Source organism: Hypomesus nipponensis, chromosome 13, assembly GCF_054491055.1.
Source record: "Hypomesus nipponensis isolate SF chromosome 13, ASM5449105v1, whole genome shotgun sequence".
Lineage (NCBI taxonomy): Eukaryota > Metazoa > Chordata > Actinopteri > Osmeriformes > Osmeridae > Hypomesus > Hypomesus nipponensis.
In genome coordinates, this window is record NC_140373.1 from 734,464 (window position 1) to 749,537 (window position 15,074).

The window sequence follows — 15,074 nt, forward strand, 5'->3', positions numbered from 1 at the left end:
GGGCACCATGATGGGCATAATTCTGTAGCTATTGACGACTAGATCAGCTCACAGGTCCAAACCCGCAAATGTATGTTGCTTGTGAGAAAAGTATCTGCTAAATACATGATATACCAGATAAGGAAAATATCTGAAAGTAGCTTAACATACCTTAATATCAATCCCGTTTATGAGAACGTTCACTTACGAACACGCGCAGTTTATAAGGACGCTCTTGAATAAACACAGAAGAAACAAGTAGTAAAAAAGAAAAAAAACTTTATTAAGCTCACAGTTACAGGCTATGTGTATGTTATTGGGGGGAATTCTTAGATGTCACGCACAAATCCCCAACAACCCCAGGAGTCCAAAAACATGATGACCCTTTCATGGAGGTCAAGCTCTTTAAATATGCCACCCCCAAAAAAAAGTATGTCCTTAAAATAATGTTCTCAACCAACTTTATCTCCAGCTTGAGGAGCAATCCCTGCCTTTGGTGTTAGTGCAAAAGAAACTAAACAAAAGGATCAAAAGGTACAATTTCTCCAGACTAAAGAACCTCAGATGATTGTATCTCCAGACGTGAAAAAAAACAAAAAAAAACAGCATTTGTTTGACGCCTCAGATGGTCTGTTCCCTGGCCAGCTTTGGAGAACATCTGCTGTTTTCAGGGATGCAAACAGGAAGTGAGACAAGCTAGGAGAAACAGTGAACATAAAGGAGAAGTTGTGGTTGAGGCTGATGGACTGACCCTCCTCTTCCTTTTCTTTTAAATGTTTGAATTCAATCATGCAGTTCTCCATCACTACTTGTCCCATGCACATTCCTTCCACTACACAAACAACCTAGTTATATTACAGATAATGGTGGTGATAATTATTATAATCTAAACACACACACACATACACACTCTCACACACACTCTCACACACTCTCACACACACTCTCACACACACTCTCACACACACACACACACACACACACTCTCACACCAGCACGTTGACACTGAACCGACTGGCTTAGAGTCTGTTCTTGGGTGTCAAACCTCGAAGGGAGAAGCAGAGAGAGAGACACGTAAAAAATAATCTGGTTTGAAGAAGCACATCAGTATGAGTGTGGGAGGGCTAGTAGGGTGAAGGTAAGGTAACCCTAGGTAAGGGAACTTGGATATGGCCTGGATTGATTCTCTATCATGTCCAACCCCATTCTGGAAATCAACTCTAATTATAGTACACTTCCTCTATGCTGCCTTTCATCTTTCCAAAGTGTTTTTTTCCGACAGCCTACTCCACCCATCCCCCCTCCCCCCACCTCCAACCCTCCTCCCCCTCCTTCTCCATCACTGCACGGCCTGCTCGTTGGCGGTGCTGCCGGAGTCCTGGGGCTTCATCACGTCTGGGGAGCTCTGGAGGGCTGGAGAAGGACTCCACTTGCAGCTGCTCAAACGAGTCATCTGGAGAGGAGAGAGAAGGGGGAGGTGAAGAGAGAGAGGAAAGGAGGTAGGGGAGAGGATGAAGGGGAGAGAGGTAGGGGAATGGAGAGAAGTGTTGGAAAGTGAAGCAGGAGGAAAGCAGAAGGGGAAAGGTGAGAGGAGAAGAGGTGAGGTTAGAAAGAGGAACGGTGATTGGAGGACAGTCAACATCACCCTAAACTGGGCAGTATCGAAGACAATATAGGTAGGGCTACTACTATTCAAACAGTTGATTAGTAGTATAGTTACTATTTAAGGAACAGTATTTTCCATAACCAAGAAATCCTCTCCTTCTCTACTAGCTACAGGATCAAGCCCTATACTGACTGTCAGGTCCAATACGTTCAGTGGCTCCAGTCTAAGGAACAACACCTCTTCATTCTTTACCATATCAAAACAGAAAAACCCACAACTTTCCTGTCACAGCTACCCTGCCCGAGGACAGTCCTACAGAGAGTGAGAGAGAAAAAAATGCCCCTCCACAGTGCGGAGTTCCAGCGGATCACGGTTCTGTTCCAGTGTACGTACCTCCAACGCGGAAAGCCAGCCCTACAGTAGCTGGGGCCTGGGGCCGAGCGGTCTGGTTGGTGAAGCCACAGTCTCCCAGGGTTTTACTGTCCTACCAGAACCTGGTCATAGGTGCAGGAGACAGGACAGGGGTCAGAGGTCACGGACCAGAAGTCAGGTACCAATTTGCCAGAGACTCGTTTGAGTTCAACATATTTCGCGGGGTCGGGTTAAAGCAACGTGCTCCACAGGTATGAAAGGTTTGGTGAGTGGAGGATTTAGCTTCCTGCTGGAGCAGGAAACATCTAAACATACAGGACCAGATTTTGAACACCCTTGAACTCGGTGAACTGTGCACAACCCAAAAGGAGAAAACTCTGAACCCTCTGACTTCAGTACAAGGCTGAGAGCAGCAGGGAGCCTTCCAGGAACCCACACAACACAGCTGAGGCTCCACGTTGACAGCTACCTTGAAGAGTCTCTGGCCTCCTCCTGGTGCTCTCTTCAGAATGCCCTCCACGATGCGCTTCAGCTCATACACGGTGGTGGACTCCTTAGCGTCTGTGAAGATCGTGGTCTTCCCACGCCTGATCATCAAGAAGCACATCCTGGGCGGAAAGGAGAACATTTTTGTGGATTTGTGTCGTAAAAAACTAATTAACACTTTGACAAAACCTGTGAAGATACTGACAACTTATGACTTGTTTTGTACCTTTGATTGGGTCAGTAGCGGTGGATCTGAGGAACTTACAACAAATTGTAAGTGTGTGTGTATTATGTATGAAACGGCATTTAAAGGGCATTTCCATTATATTACACTTGTACTAGCTACCCTGCTTGTGTCAGGACAGACTACGTCTGAATGGACTTAAGCAAGAGGACTCTTCATGTATTTAGCGAGATAGAGAAGCCAGACAGAAAGATAGTTGGCAAGTTAGTAGTTCGCTAGATACTAACTACCGCTAGCTACAATCTTATCAACTGAGGAATAAATGCTAGCTAACTTATTAGAAAAACTTGCTATGTAGGCAAACCATTGATATCTAAATACGATGGCTTATTTCTTAAGTTAGCCGAAAAACAGTACTTCGTGCTCTGTTTGCTGGTATCCTTAGATGCGCTGATCATGAGACGTTCTATTAGCTAGCTATAATATGTGCTATTGCGTAAAACCTATGTTCTCTGGTTAGCATAGGGGCCAACTGGTTTTGCTAGTGGCTAGCTAGCTAGCTGATTGTTACTAAGCTAAGCAGAGTGGCCCTTTACAAGCGCAATTACAAAAATACAACTTTACGATATTGACGATAACCTACGTTATATGCGGTCGATAGTTAGTTAAAGAACGAAAAACATTTGTAAACTCACCATTTCAAGTGGTATGTTAGCTGGTTAGTTAAGCCAGTTGCCTCACCACCGTCAGCCCAGACTGCACTGCGCCAGCGCAGCGGTAGACGAAAGGAAGACTGGATTCACGAACCACAGCTGCACACACATGCGCAACGAGTTCGTAATTTGGCGCGAGGTGTTTTGAGTGAAGTATGCTTTAGTCAGTCTAAAACGTTGTGTTGGAACAAGAAGACACGCCATCTAACTTAAACAGAAGTTTGTGATATTAATTCTGGGTTTCTACTCTAAAAAACGTTCTGGGAGCATGTCAGTATTTATTGTGTCACTTCTTATGTAAAATGGCGAATAATTGGAGACTTTACGTGAGAGCTGTCAACAAACAAACGTTTGCTAGCTAGCGAGCGAACTAAACGTTAAACGCCTACTTAGTCTGCTAATGTTGAAATTATTTGACTGACAACACAAGTTTATCCGATATCTACAATGTGCATCTAGAACGTCTTGGAATATAAATTCACATTCTTGGGTAAGTAGCTATGGTCATCCAATGCTTTCACCAGGCTGTCTTGACTGAGTTAACATACCAAGATGTCACGTAAATGAGTGCCATGAGTTTTCTCTTTTGAATACAAACTGATATCAGGACCCAGTAAAAAGGCAAAGTTAAATCAGACAAAAATAAAACTGTTAAAAACAAGTATTCACTGTTACATGTTCCTATTTTGTAGGCAAAAGTCTCGACTCTTGACTCTATACATGCTAAATGACTAAATGTAAATACATCCACTCAGTTTGACAGTTTCAAACCTGATCTTATGTTTACGTTTCTTTTCTCCCACAAGGCCACACCATGTCTGTGTCTTTGGAAACCAAAATGGCCACCACCCCTCTGCCCCTCCCCGGCCCACTTCTCCCAGGCAGAGCAGTCCTTCTCACTCAAAAAGACGGCGTCTCTTCTCCTCATCCTCCACCTCGTCCCTCTCACCCCCTGCCCTCCACTGCCACTCACTGCCCCCGCGGCCCCCCCTCCAAGGGCTGCCCCCCTGTGAGCCGGGTGTTCCCCCTGCGGCCCCCCTCCCCCTGGACCCCCCTGTCCCGCTCCCTCCTCCAGGCCCCTCCCCAGGCCTCGCTATACGACCCCAGCAAGCCACAGTCCTTCTTCAGCCAGTGCTTCACCAACCTTGGCCTCCTGGTCCGGGGCTCCTTTGGGGAGGTGTACAAGGTGAAGCTGTAGGACACCACGACAATCTAATGTCAAATGTTGGATGGCACAGGTAGGCTGTGAACATCCTGGGTCGTGTGCTGGTTCCCCCAGGTCCTGAGCCTCCTGGACGGACGACACTATGCCGTCAAGCGCTCCGTCCAGCGTTTCCGTGGCACCAGCGAGCGTCAACCGTAGTGTGTGGGAGGCCCGGAGCCACGAGCGCCTCTGCCCCCACCCTCACATCCTGGGCTTCATGGCTGCCTGGGAGGAGGGCGGCCGGCTCTACATCCAGACGGAGCTGTGCTGCACCACCCTGCTACTGCACGCAGAGGCCCAGCCCCCCTCCCCAGGTCAGTATGCCCAGCCCCCCTTCCCCCTCCCCAGGTCAGTATGCCCAGCCCCCCTTCCCCCTCCCCAGGTCAGTATGCCCAGCCCCCCATCCCCCCTCCCCAGGTCAGTATGCCCAGCCCCCCATCCCCCTCCCCAGGTCAGTATGCCCAGCCCCCCTTCCCCCTCCCCAGGTCAGTATGCCCAGCCCCCCATCCCCCTCCCCCAGGTCAGTATGCCCAGCCCCCCATCCCCCTCCCCCAGGTCAGTATGCCCAGCCCCCCATCCCCCTCCCCCAGGTCAGTATGCCCAGCCCCCCATCCCCCTCCCCAGGTCAGTATGCCCCCAGCCCCCCATCCCCCTCCCCCAGGTCAGTATGCTGTTGAGTTCCTCCTTGTTCCCCAGACGAGCCGGCTGCGTGGGCGTACCTGTGTGACCTGCTGGCAGCCCTGCAGCACCTGCACTCCCAAGGATACGCACACCTGGACCTCAAACCTGCCAACGTGTTCCTCACCCGCTCCGGACGCCTCAAGCTGGGCGACTTCGGCCTGCTGCTGGAGCTACCGGGGGCTGGGGAGGGGGGGGCTGGGGGGACCAAGGCCGACAAGGGGAGGGGGGGCAGGAGAGACAGGACCCCCAGGAGGGGGACCCCAGGTACATGGCCCCAGAGCTGCTGAGGGGAGAGTTACAGCCCTGCTGCTGACGTCTTCAGGTGGGGCTCTGAAACTGTTATATGGAGACTCACAGTGATCACACAGTGTGGCTCATCCAGCACACAACACACTGAAATGCTGCTGTTGTTATTTTCTCTAAGGTCATGTTTGCATGGAGATGTTTTATACAGTGTGCTGTGATGACGGCTATCGTGGTGATACAGTGTACTGTGATGATGGCTATCGTGATGATACAGTGTACTGTGATAATGGCTATCGTGGTGGTACAGTGTACTGTGATGATGGCTATCGTGGTGGTACAGTGTACTGTGATGATGGCTATCGTGATGATACAGGGTGCTGTGATGATGGTTATCGTGGTGATTTATGGTTCTTTGTCTCTGGCAGCCTGGGGGTGTCCATCCTGGAGCTGGCCTGCAACATGGAGGTGCCTAAAGGAGGGGAGGGCTGGCAGCAGCTCAGACAAGGCTGCCTGCCCTCCCAGTTTACCAGCGGTAAGAACAGACGCCTCAGCACCGCAGTAGCCAAACTGACACTGCGGGTGCCATCTTGGCTCCTGACGCCATGTCCTTTCCTGTGGTTTCCTCCGCCCAGGCTTGTCAGGTGAGCTGCAGGCGGTGCTGCGGATGATGCTGTCTCCAGAGCCCTGCTCCAGGGCCTCGGTGGCAACGCTGCTCTCCCTCCCCGCCATCACGAGACGCAGGTGGAGACGATGGGCATCTCTGCTCCTCCGGGAGGCCATGCTCACCCTGCTGTCTCTCTGCCAGGTACGCCCAGCCAGGCTCCCTCCTCCTCTCCCTCCTCCTCCTCCTCCTCTCCCTCCTCCTCCTCCTGCTACTGGAGCTCAAACCACTAACACACACTCCACTCGTTGGTGTCTTCAGTGGTCCTTGACCTCCTGCTCTGTCCTCCCTCAGTCTGTGGTGTCATCCTGCTGGGGCCTCTTTTCCCGCCTGCCCCTCCCTGGGTGGGGGTCCCCAGCCCCCAGCACGCCCCCCAGGAGCAGGGGGGACAGCCAGCTCGCCCTGCCCCCCAGCGTCATGCTCACGGACGCAGGCAGTCTGGACGACGACCTGGTGTTCCTCCCTGGGGGGCTGGACCTGGAGCTCTCGCCTACCTTCTCTCACAGGTACCTCCCCACGCCCCGATCTCCTGTCAGTGGGAAGGATTATTTATGTTTGTGAGGGACGTAGCTTGTGGCGTTGTTGGAGCTCTTGTAATTTAGGATTTCATTAAGAGGTTTTTATTGATGTTAGTATCCATGTGTGGTTTTTTATTGTTATTAAAGATGTCATCCTATGTGCCCTCATTCAACAGAGTGAAGTCTCGTCTCTCAGCTGGAAGCACGTCCACCCCTCTCCCAGCTTTGCCCCCCCAGCCCCCTAGCCCTGCCAGCACCCCCCCACACTCCCATCACCTCCTCACCCCCACACACAGCCTCACACACAGCCTCACACACACACCCTCCAGCATCCACTCCTACGGGTCCTCCATCTCCAGAGAGCCCAGCCTCATCCTGGAGGGCTGCCAGGACTCCCCCAGCCATCTGCAGCCCTCTGGCTCCTCACGCTCTTCCTGCAGACCTGGCCGGAACTGGGTCATCCAGGAACCGCTCCCCAGACCCAGTTTTGAACCAAGAAACCTGCTGAGCCTGTTTGACGACACGGCTGTTGAGGGGCAGCCCTGAGGCTGGGTGGACTAGACTGTGGAGGGGCAGCCCTGAGGCCTGGTGGACTAGACTGTGGAGGGAGAGGCAACAGGAGCAGGGGAAGACATGCATTGTACAAAGTTTTCTGGGTTTGAGTTTTTTTGGGGGGGGATTTATAAATGCCTGTCCAGACAAGATTGTTTTTTTTGCTTGAATGCGTATGTTTGTATAAAAAAAATATTTATGTTGTTTGAAGAAGGGGAAAAAAAAAGAACCTAATTAGTCTTACCTAAATATATCTTCATGCACTTTTTATGAGTTTGTGATTGTACAATCTGCTGTGGTGATGGCAAGAAATTCATATGACCCTCTGGATCTCATTCTCTGCTTATATGCTGTACAGAATTGATGTTTGGTAGTCAGGCTATACAAAGTCAAATAAAGTGAGGAACATGACAATTTAATCAATAATGCACACGTAGAAGACCATGTTAAGACAGAGATCTTCTTCTGCTGTGTCTGGTGCCCAGTAGGTGGCGGTAAAACGCTATTAATTCAGTTATTACGTTGCAGAGGTCCGAAGAAGATCTAAGGTGTTTTTCTAAAGTCTTCCCCGAGTTTCTAAGGACAGAGAATGAGTCCCACCTTTGCCAACAAAGCCCGATGTGCTTAAGGAGGTGAGATGGATTGAATCTAGAAACCCTAAACCGTCTGTCATCCTTTTCGAAAATATAATTTGTAAAGCAACTTGCGGAGACGAGCTGGTTAATACCGCCGTAACTTGTTTCTCGTGATGGGTTGTAAAATCTAACCAGTTAGGTAAGTGCTTATGTTGGCAATAGTACACAATAGCCATCTTTAGTGCCTGGTGTATGTCTTATCGGGTAAAGAGGTTAGACATCTAGGATATTTAGCCGTGTCCTGCGTCAGATGTAACTGTCTAAAGGATGTCTAAAGTAGAGCGTCTGAATGCCCGTGTGGCAAAGCTTCTGACGGCGGCAGTAAATGAAGTTCTCGAGGTGGTGAAGGAGACGGTGTCGGAGTACCAGGAGAAAACGGCCAGGACACTGAGAGAGAACGAGAGCCTCAAGAGAAGAATTCAGGAACTCCAGGACGATGTACAGAGACCAAAACCAGGTGAGTCCCGCCTACATAGCAGTTCAACTGCAATGTGTCTCTCCTTTGCACTAACAGACGCCTATTCACGCAGGAGCTTCGACGTTGACCGTCGCTCATGAGAAGACGCAAGGAAAACTGCCATGGAAACAGGAGCAACCACTGCCCATAGACGAGGACATTGAGATAATTGAATCTGACGATGAGCTCCCCGTGATCCTCTCCCCAGATTTTCATGGCGACGTCAACAAACAGTTGGTATCCACTTCTCCCTCTCTGTGGAGGGGCTTGGCGCGGTCAGGAAGCCAACGGGAGATCGCTGAACAGCAGGCAGATATTCTGCTGCATCACACTGAGTTGAACTTTAAAACAGAGAGTCCTGATGCCCTGGACATAGCTCTGTCAGAGGTCTCGCCAGACCCGCTGTCCTCCAACCAACACACCCAGGGTTCCCCTCCCCTCCTGACTGTAAACCACATCAAGACAGAGCCTGAAGCAGAGGATTGCTCTGCATATTCAACACCAAAGCATTTGTATTATGGCTCCAGCTCTAGCCAAAGTTTACACCTCCAAGGGCCCCTTCAGGAGAGCCTGGGCTCCCATGAACTGATGTACTTTTCTCCGCCTGAGAACGGTTTAGGGGAGCCCTTCTCTGGAGGCGATGGCTCTTTGGGGGCCAGAAGAGAGCATGATGGAGGAGGGTATGACCTGCAGCACAAGCTCCGCCCATACAGGAAGTCTTGTGGAGGAGCGGGAGGTTTGAGAATATTCCAGAGACAACTTGTTAGAGAGAAACGCTACTGTTGCCAGATCTGTGGCCGTAGCTTCAGCCACGCAGGGGACTTTAAGAAGCACAAGAGGGTCCACACTGGGGAGAAACCCTACTGCTGCTCTGTGTGTGGAAAGAGGTTCAGTCAGTCAGGATACCTGAAGATTCACCAGCGCTACCACACCGGAGAAAGACCGTACGGCTGTGGCCAGTGTGGAAAACGTTTTAGCCACTCTAGTAATTTTAAAAAACACCAGCTCACTCACTTACAGTGAGGCAGACTTATAGTGACCCTTTAAAACATGTTACATGTGTGTTTATGCTATAAACACTATCAAGGCATCACATGTAGATGAATTGTGTGGCGTTAGAAAGGTACTGTATTCTAGTAAAGGATTTGACTGATAAAAGATTTGCTTTTTGCATCAGATTAACGTCCTTACTGTTGCTGAACTAAACATGTTTAAGCCATATTGATGCATGTTATTTAGTTTCTCCAGACTGCTTTGTCATTCCTTACCACATCCTACATCTTTTGTACCTGTGTACACATATCTCGCCTATACCATCAAATAAAACAGTTTTTAGAAGATATACATAGACTGTTGCTTTTGATTCAAGGGCAAATCAACTGGCCTCTGTTATATTTAGTTGCACTTTTATTACATCAGCCCTTAGTATTACAGTTCTTACCTAAGATCTTTGACTAGCAAAATAGGCCTACTATCTGTATAATTTGTGGGGGGTAATTCATGAAAGGGATGCTTTTGGGTGTATAAGTATCTGCACCATTAGGTCAATGATGGTCAAGGATGCACAGCCAGTAGCCCGTTTAGAAGACAGGAAGCGAGAAATCGGGAAGCCGAATAGAGTTACCCTACCAACTAACTAACACCACAAATGATGGCCTCGCACGCTTACGGTTTTTTTTCCGGACTGTTGTCAGATCCGTATTTGTCGACGAGCTTCGACATTTTCCGCTAAATAACGGAAATGACGTACATTTTTAACATCAAAACATTCGCAAGTGCGAGTCTTTCTACATATCAGTCGATTATACCGATAGCCAACCGCAGGACACTAGATAGCGGTGAAATTGTGAAACGGCCACGTATGTTTGCATGCATTTACTCTCGGTTTCTTAGTAGCTAACGTTAAATACTTATATAAAATAAATACGGACTGTGACTGAAATTACCGACAATAAGTGAGCTGTTTGCTAGCGTTGAATGCAATTAGCACCACCAATCGAATGTTCAAGATGGCTCCACAGTAGCTTTCTGCTAGCTATTAAGCTATCGTTAGTATTTTGTCCTCCGAAGAATAGCACTGTTCTGTTTAGTATTTTGAGAATCATGTCAAAGATTGACCGTCTGAATGCCCGTGTGGCTAAACTACTGACCGTGGCTGTGAACGAGGTTCTGGAGGTTGTGAAAGAGACGGTGTCGGAGTACCAGGAGAAAACTGCCAGAACTCAGAGAGAGAACGAAAGTCTTAGAAGAAGACTGCAGGAACTCCAAGACAAGTTAAAGGAAGGAGAAGGTACGGCAAGGCCTCGTTAGGCCGTTTAAGTATCAACGACAATTTACTGTAAACATGGTGCACTGTATTTTGGTGTCTGTTGGGCATAACTGTTCCTCTCATCCACAGCCCAACATCAGCTGGTTCTCCCTGTTCCATTCGGTAAAACGGAGCAGGATGATTGCAACCCATCCCCGAGGCAGGATCTTGACCCTGTGCTGCACAGACACAAGCAGGAGTTGAACGAGAAGCAGAGCTGTGAAGGACCATGTCTCTCAGTGGAGCAGGACCCCTTCACAGACTCAGAGACGGAGTGCAATGTCACCTTGACGTTAGCCAATCACAGCAGGGATCTCTCCGAGGGGTTGTCGAGGGTGACGGACGCGGCTCTGACCGTCTACATGACTCGCCCTGTCGAAGACGGGGAGAGAGAGTCCGTCCACACAGAGGACGTGTTCAGCATGGCCGCTCCCAGCCTCCCCTCCTCCATGGCCGCTCCCAGCCTCCCCTCCTCCCCCTCTCTCCCAGCTTTGGCCGCTGGCGTCATCAAGACCGAGCCGGAACCAGAACAGCTGGAACAGTCCGCCGGGCCAGACTCCACGGGTCACAGCCAGTTCTACGAGAACTGCGGTGACTCGGACAGCAGCGCAACACACAACGACTGCGCCCTGGAGCCCATGCACAGCCACCCGGACATGCAGGGCATGGTCCACTACATCAACGCGGAGGGCCTCAACACGTTTGTAGACACGTTTCCCTTCGAGTGCCACCCGGAACTGGTCCAGGACGCCAGGAGGACCAGGCTGCAGCACCGGCCGGAAGAGAACCACAGCTGCGTCGTGTGCGGGAAGACCTTCAGCCGCGTGGGGAACCTGCGGATCCACCAGCGCTGCCACACCGGGGAGAAGCCCTACTGCTGTCTGCACTGCGGACGGAGGTTCAGCCATGCCGGCAACCTGCAGAAGCACAAGAGGGTTCACACCGGGGAGAGACCGTATGGATGCCAACAGTGTGGCAAGACTTTTAGTCAGTCCAGCCACCTGAAGAAAACACCAGAGAATCCATATTGTCAGGCATATTAGTGTTGGATGATGATGCAGAGAGGTTGACGTTTTATTTACTGATTCTTAAGTATGGATGTCTGTCATGTAATGTCTTAGGCATTTAACTTATTACATCATCAATATACTGTTTCTTTTTATAAAAGAAATTACGTTTTGTACTGTTTTACTGACTTATTATATTGTACTTTTCACCAAGCATGGATTTCTGCATTTGGGGTTGACAGAATGGACAGCATGACACTAATCTTTAGTTTTTGTCTTAATTACAAAAGAAAATAAATCTGTATGATGTTATGCATAATACGATATACGGTTCGTTTTTTTATTAAACATTCTAAAATGTCTCTTTTTGTCTCAAATTTGGAAATGTAATGGACAAGAAAGATATGTGCTAAGAAATAATGACGGTGAACTTTTATTTTGAAGAGGTGTCTTGCTTCACCGGAACTGATCATATTCTTTTTCAGACTGCTTCGTGTTGCTTTGTTTAGCTAGACGTCCAACCCTGGCAGTGAATTTGGGTTGCTAAATTGGTCATCTACAGAATTCTTGGGGTTTCATCATAGAAAACCTGAACACAACTTGTGTTCACCTTACCAAGAAGTTTGTTTGGACAATGGACTTGTTTATTTAGCTACACTTATTGAAGGTGTGTTTCCAGACTGCCAGAAGCCAGCTAGCTAGCTAGTGAGTTTGCCAAGATAGGCTAGCTTCCTAACTGTCCACACCAATTTATTTGGAGGGGATCAAGCAAAGTGACAACAACCGACACGACCGTTACGACAAAGGTAAGCGTATATTTCAGGAAAGTGTTCCATCGCTAGCTAGCATAAATGGTAACTGTCTCACGTTTTTAACCAAGAGTCAAACAAGTGAACTAGCTACCAGTTAGCTAGGATACCCTTCCCCATTGATGTGTTGCAATCCCATCAGCTGGCTATGATGAGGAAACAGAAACGTCAACGTAATACCCAGACACAAAGCCGTACAGAGGAACTGCAATACAACGTTATTTTTGCTTGGACTGTATTAGCTATATTTTTGTACGTGTTAAGTTGGTAGACAATTGTGTTGCGTCTGAACTGCAGCAACTTCTCCTCAATGATCTATTATTGTACCCTGAGATCAATATATCATTTCTGTGTGTACCGTAACTCTCATGTCCTTTCTTTCTTCAGGATGTCTAAGCTGGAGCGTCTGAATGCCCGTGTGGCGCGGCTTCTGACCGTTGCGGTACACGAGGTTCTAGACGTGGTGAAGGAGACGGTGTCGGAGTACCAGGAGAAAACCGCCAGAACCCTGAGAGAGAACGAGAGTCTCAAGAGAAAAGTTCAGGAGCTCCAGGAGCAGTTGAAGAGCGAGAGTGCAGGTGTGCGCCAGCAGGAGTTAACGAGTCTGTTTCAGTTTTAGTGAGTAACTTCATCTCCTTTAAACCACACTCTTCCCTGTGATGTTACAGCTGCCCCACTGCTCTTCCCAGTCTCAGGAGGGAGAGCAGCTGTTGAGAAGCAGCAGGAGGACCAGACCTGGAGCCCCTCCTCCAGGCAGGACCCGTACCCTCCTCAGTCCGACGCTACACAGGAACACGCCTTCATACCCACACAGGAACACGCCTTCATACCCACACAGGAACACGCCTTCATACCCACACAGGAACACTACAGGACGGAGCAGGATGTGGAGTTGGTAGAGTCGGAGTGTAAGTTCAGAGTGGTGGTACCTGAAGGCCTTGTGGTGCATCCTGGGATCTCCCCTCAGCTCAGCGAGAGCCAGCCCCCGGCCCCGCCCACACCGGCCCCGCCCACACTGGCCCCACCCACCCCGGCCCCGCCCACAGCACGGCGTGTCATTAAAACGGACGTGGACACAGCCTCCGTCAGGACTCTGACCACACCCAGCGCCCCTCCCATCAGCTCCTCCTTCCTGAATGCCCAGCTGGGCTTGAACTTGACGGTCATCAAAACGGAACCAGAGACGCCCGAGTGCTCCGCCCCGCCCGGCAACGACCGAGGCGTCAATCTGACCGCCCGACATGACGCGGGCAAGTCCCCCGGGAGCGGAGCCCCCTACGGGGTGTTCTACCTGCACCCCAGCCAGACCCCCGCCGCCCGGAGGTTCAGCTTCGGCAGGACCGGCCGAGCCGCCCTGGACGCCCGCAGGAACCGGCAGATGTTCCGCAGGGACGAGCCCCATGTGTGCTTTGTGTGCGGGAAGACCTTCAGCCGCGTGGGGAACCTGCGGATCCACCAGCGCTGCCACACCGGGGAGAAGCCCTACGGCTGCCTGCAGTGCGGGCGAAGCTTCCGGCAGGCAGGAGACCTGAAGAAGCACAAGAGGGTCCACACTGGGGAGAAGCCCTACTACTGCCAGCAGTGTGGCAAAAGCTTCAGCAGGGGAGAGAACCTGAAGAGGCACCAGAAGATCCACGTTGGAGAGACTTTACAGCTGCAGCAAGTGTGGAGGGAACACCAGACAAGCTAGACATAGAATGTGCCGGAATGTATCTTGCTTCAGATGTAAAGGCTCTGCATGTGGTGGATGTTGGCGTTGGAAATCTGCAGTGCTGAACCTGTGGTTGGTTCTGTCTGGGAGGTGGTCAGTGGGTTTTAGCATCACAGGAAACTGGACTGATTGACAAACTTTTGATGACTGTTTGTTGTAGATCAGCCATAAAGGGGGTAGAGACAGACAGCAGGGTGAGGGCCAGACAGCAGGGTGAGGGCCAGACAGCAGGGTGAGGGCCAGACAGCAGGGTGAGGGCCAGACAGCAGGGTGAGGGCCAGACAGCAGGGTGAGGGCCAGACAGCAGGGTGAGGGCCAGACAGCAGGGTGAGGGCCAGACAGCAAGGTGAGGGCCAGACAGCAGGGTGAGGGCCAGATAGCAGGGTGAGGGACAGACAGGTCCAGACAGACAGCAGGGTGAGGGACAGACAGCAGGGTGAGGGACAGACAGGTCCAGACAGACTGCAGGGTGAGGGACAGACAGGTCCAGACAGACAGCAGAGTGAGGGACAGACAGCAGGGTGAGGGACAGACAGGTCCAGACAGACAGCAGAGTGAGGGACAGACAGCAGGGTGAGGGACAGACAGGTCCAGACAGACAGCAGGGTGAGGGACAGACAGCAGGGTGAGGGACAGACAGGTCCAGACAGACAGCAGGGTGAGGGACAGACAGCAGGGTGAGGGACAGACAGTTCCACACAGACTGACAGACGTGGGACAGATCAGATCCAAGCAGTGTATGTATGTGGTTGGCTCATCCAGCTGTCCCCCTGCACACTGATGGTCTTGTTCTGAGTGAAGGAACGTCAACAACATTGGTGGTGAATAAAAACAACAGCCTCACTGCAGTGTCTGAGTGAATGGACTGAACCTGCTGAACTGTATGAACCCAGAAGCTGGGCTACTGTAACATGGCAGAGTTCATCATGTGGGTTTGTTATTACC

The 15,074-nt window shown here is 50.5% G+C and overlaps 4 protein-coding genes and 1 long non-coding RNA gene across 7 annotated transcripts; 4 read left to right on the forward strand and 1 right to left on the reverse strand.

Moving 5' to 3' along the window:
* Positions 1-241: 241 nt before the first annotated feature.
* Positions 242-2,087, reverse strand: LOC146259318 (uncharacterized). Its single transcript, XR_014729524.1, has 2 exons — positions 1,979-2,087; positions 242-1,432 (listed from the first exon to the last, which is right to left on the reverse strand). It is a non-coding gene; the product is annotated as an uncharacterized LOC146259318 (long non-coding RNA).
* A 2,067-nt stretch (positions 2,088-4,154) lies between these two features.
* On the forward strand, positions 4,155-7,367 carry pkmyt1 (protein kinase, membrane associated tyrosine/threonine 1). Its single transcript, XM_084670193.1, is given in 12 exon segments — positions 4,155-4,203; positions 4,206-4,324; positions 4,326-4,526; positions 4,620-4,697; positions 4,699-4,858; positions 5,241-5,437; positions 5,440-5,520; positions 5,522-5,547; positions 5,897-6,003; positions 6,104-6,276; positions 6,427-6,638; positions 6,827-7,367. Coding segments are annotated over 12 exon segments (1,773 nt in total). The 3' UTR covers positions 7,197-7,367.
* A 353-nt stretch (positions 7,368-7,720) lies between these two features.
* Positions 7,721-9,636, forward strand: LOC146259320 (uncharacterized). The gene is made up of 2 exons (XM_084670198.1): positions 7,721-8,294; positions 8,368-9,636. Exons 1-2 carry the CDS (start codon positions 8,105-8,107, stop codon positions 9,315-9,317), a joined length of 1,140 nt encoding a protein of 379 aa, XP_084526324.1. The 5' UTR covers positions 7,721-8,104; the 3' UTR covers positions 9,318-9,636.
* A 405-nt stretch (positions 9,637-10,041) lies between these two features.
* LOC146259321 (uncharacterized) lies at positions 10,042-11,971 on the forward strand. Its single transcript, XM_084670194.1, has 2 exons — positions 10,042-10,584; positions 10,693-11,971. Exons 1-2 carry the CDS (start codon positions 10,272-10,274, stop codon positions 11,643-11,645), a joined length of 1,266 nt encoding a protein of 421 aa, XP_084526320.1. The 5' UTR covers positions 10,042-10,271; the 3' UTR covers positions 11,646-11,971.
* Positions 11,972-12,072: 101 nt separating this feature from the next.
* LOC146259322 (uncharacterized) lies at positions 12,073-14,972 on the forward strand. 3 transcript variants are annotated; one of them, XR_014729523.1, is made up of 4 exons: positions 12,073-12,415; positions 12,806-12,996; positions 13,087-14,580; positions 14,614-14,972. XR_014729523.1 is itself a non-coding variant. In XM_084670195.1 (3 exons), the coding sequence occupies exons 2-3, from the start codon at positions 12,807-12,809 to the stop codon at positions 14,106-14,108; spliced, it is 1,212 nt and encodes a 403-aa protein (XP_084526321.1). In that variant the 5' UTR covers positions 12,073-12,415; position 12,806; the 3' UTR covers positions 14,109-14,972. The 3 variants fall into 3 exon arrangements, 2 of the variants coding, with proteins under 2 accessions (XP_084526321.1, XP_084526323.1); XM_084670195.1 differs by having other exon boundaries at positions 13,087-14,972; XM_084670197.1 differs by having other exon boundaries at positions 13,108-14,972.
* Positions 14,973-15,074: the final 102 nt, after the last annotated feature.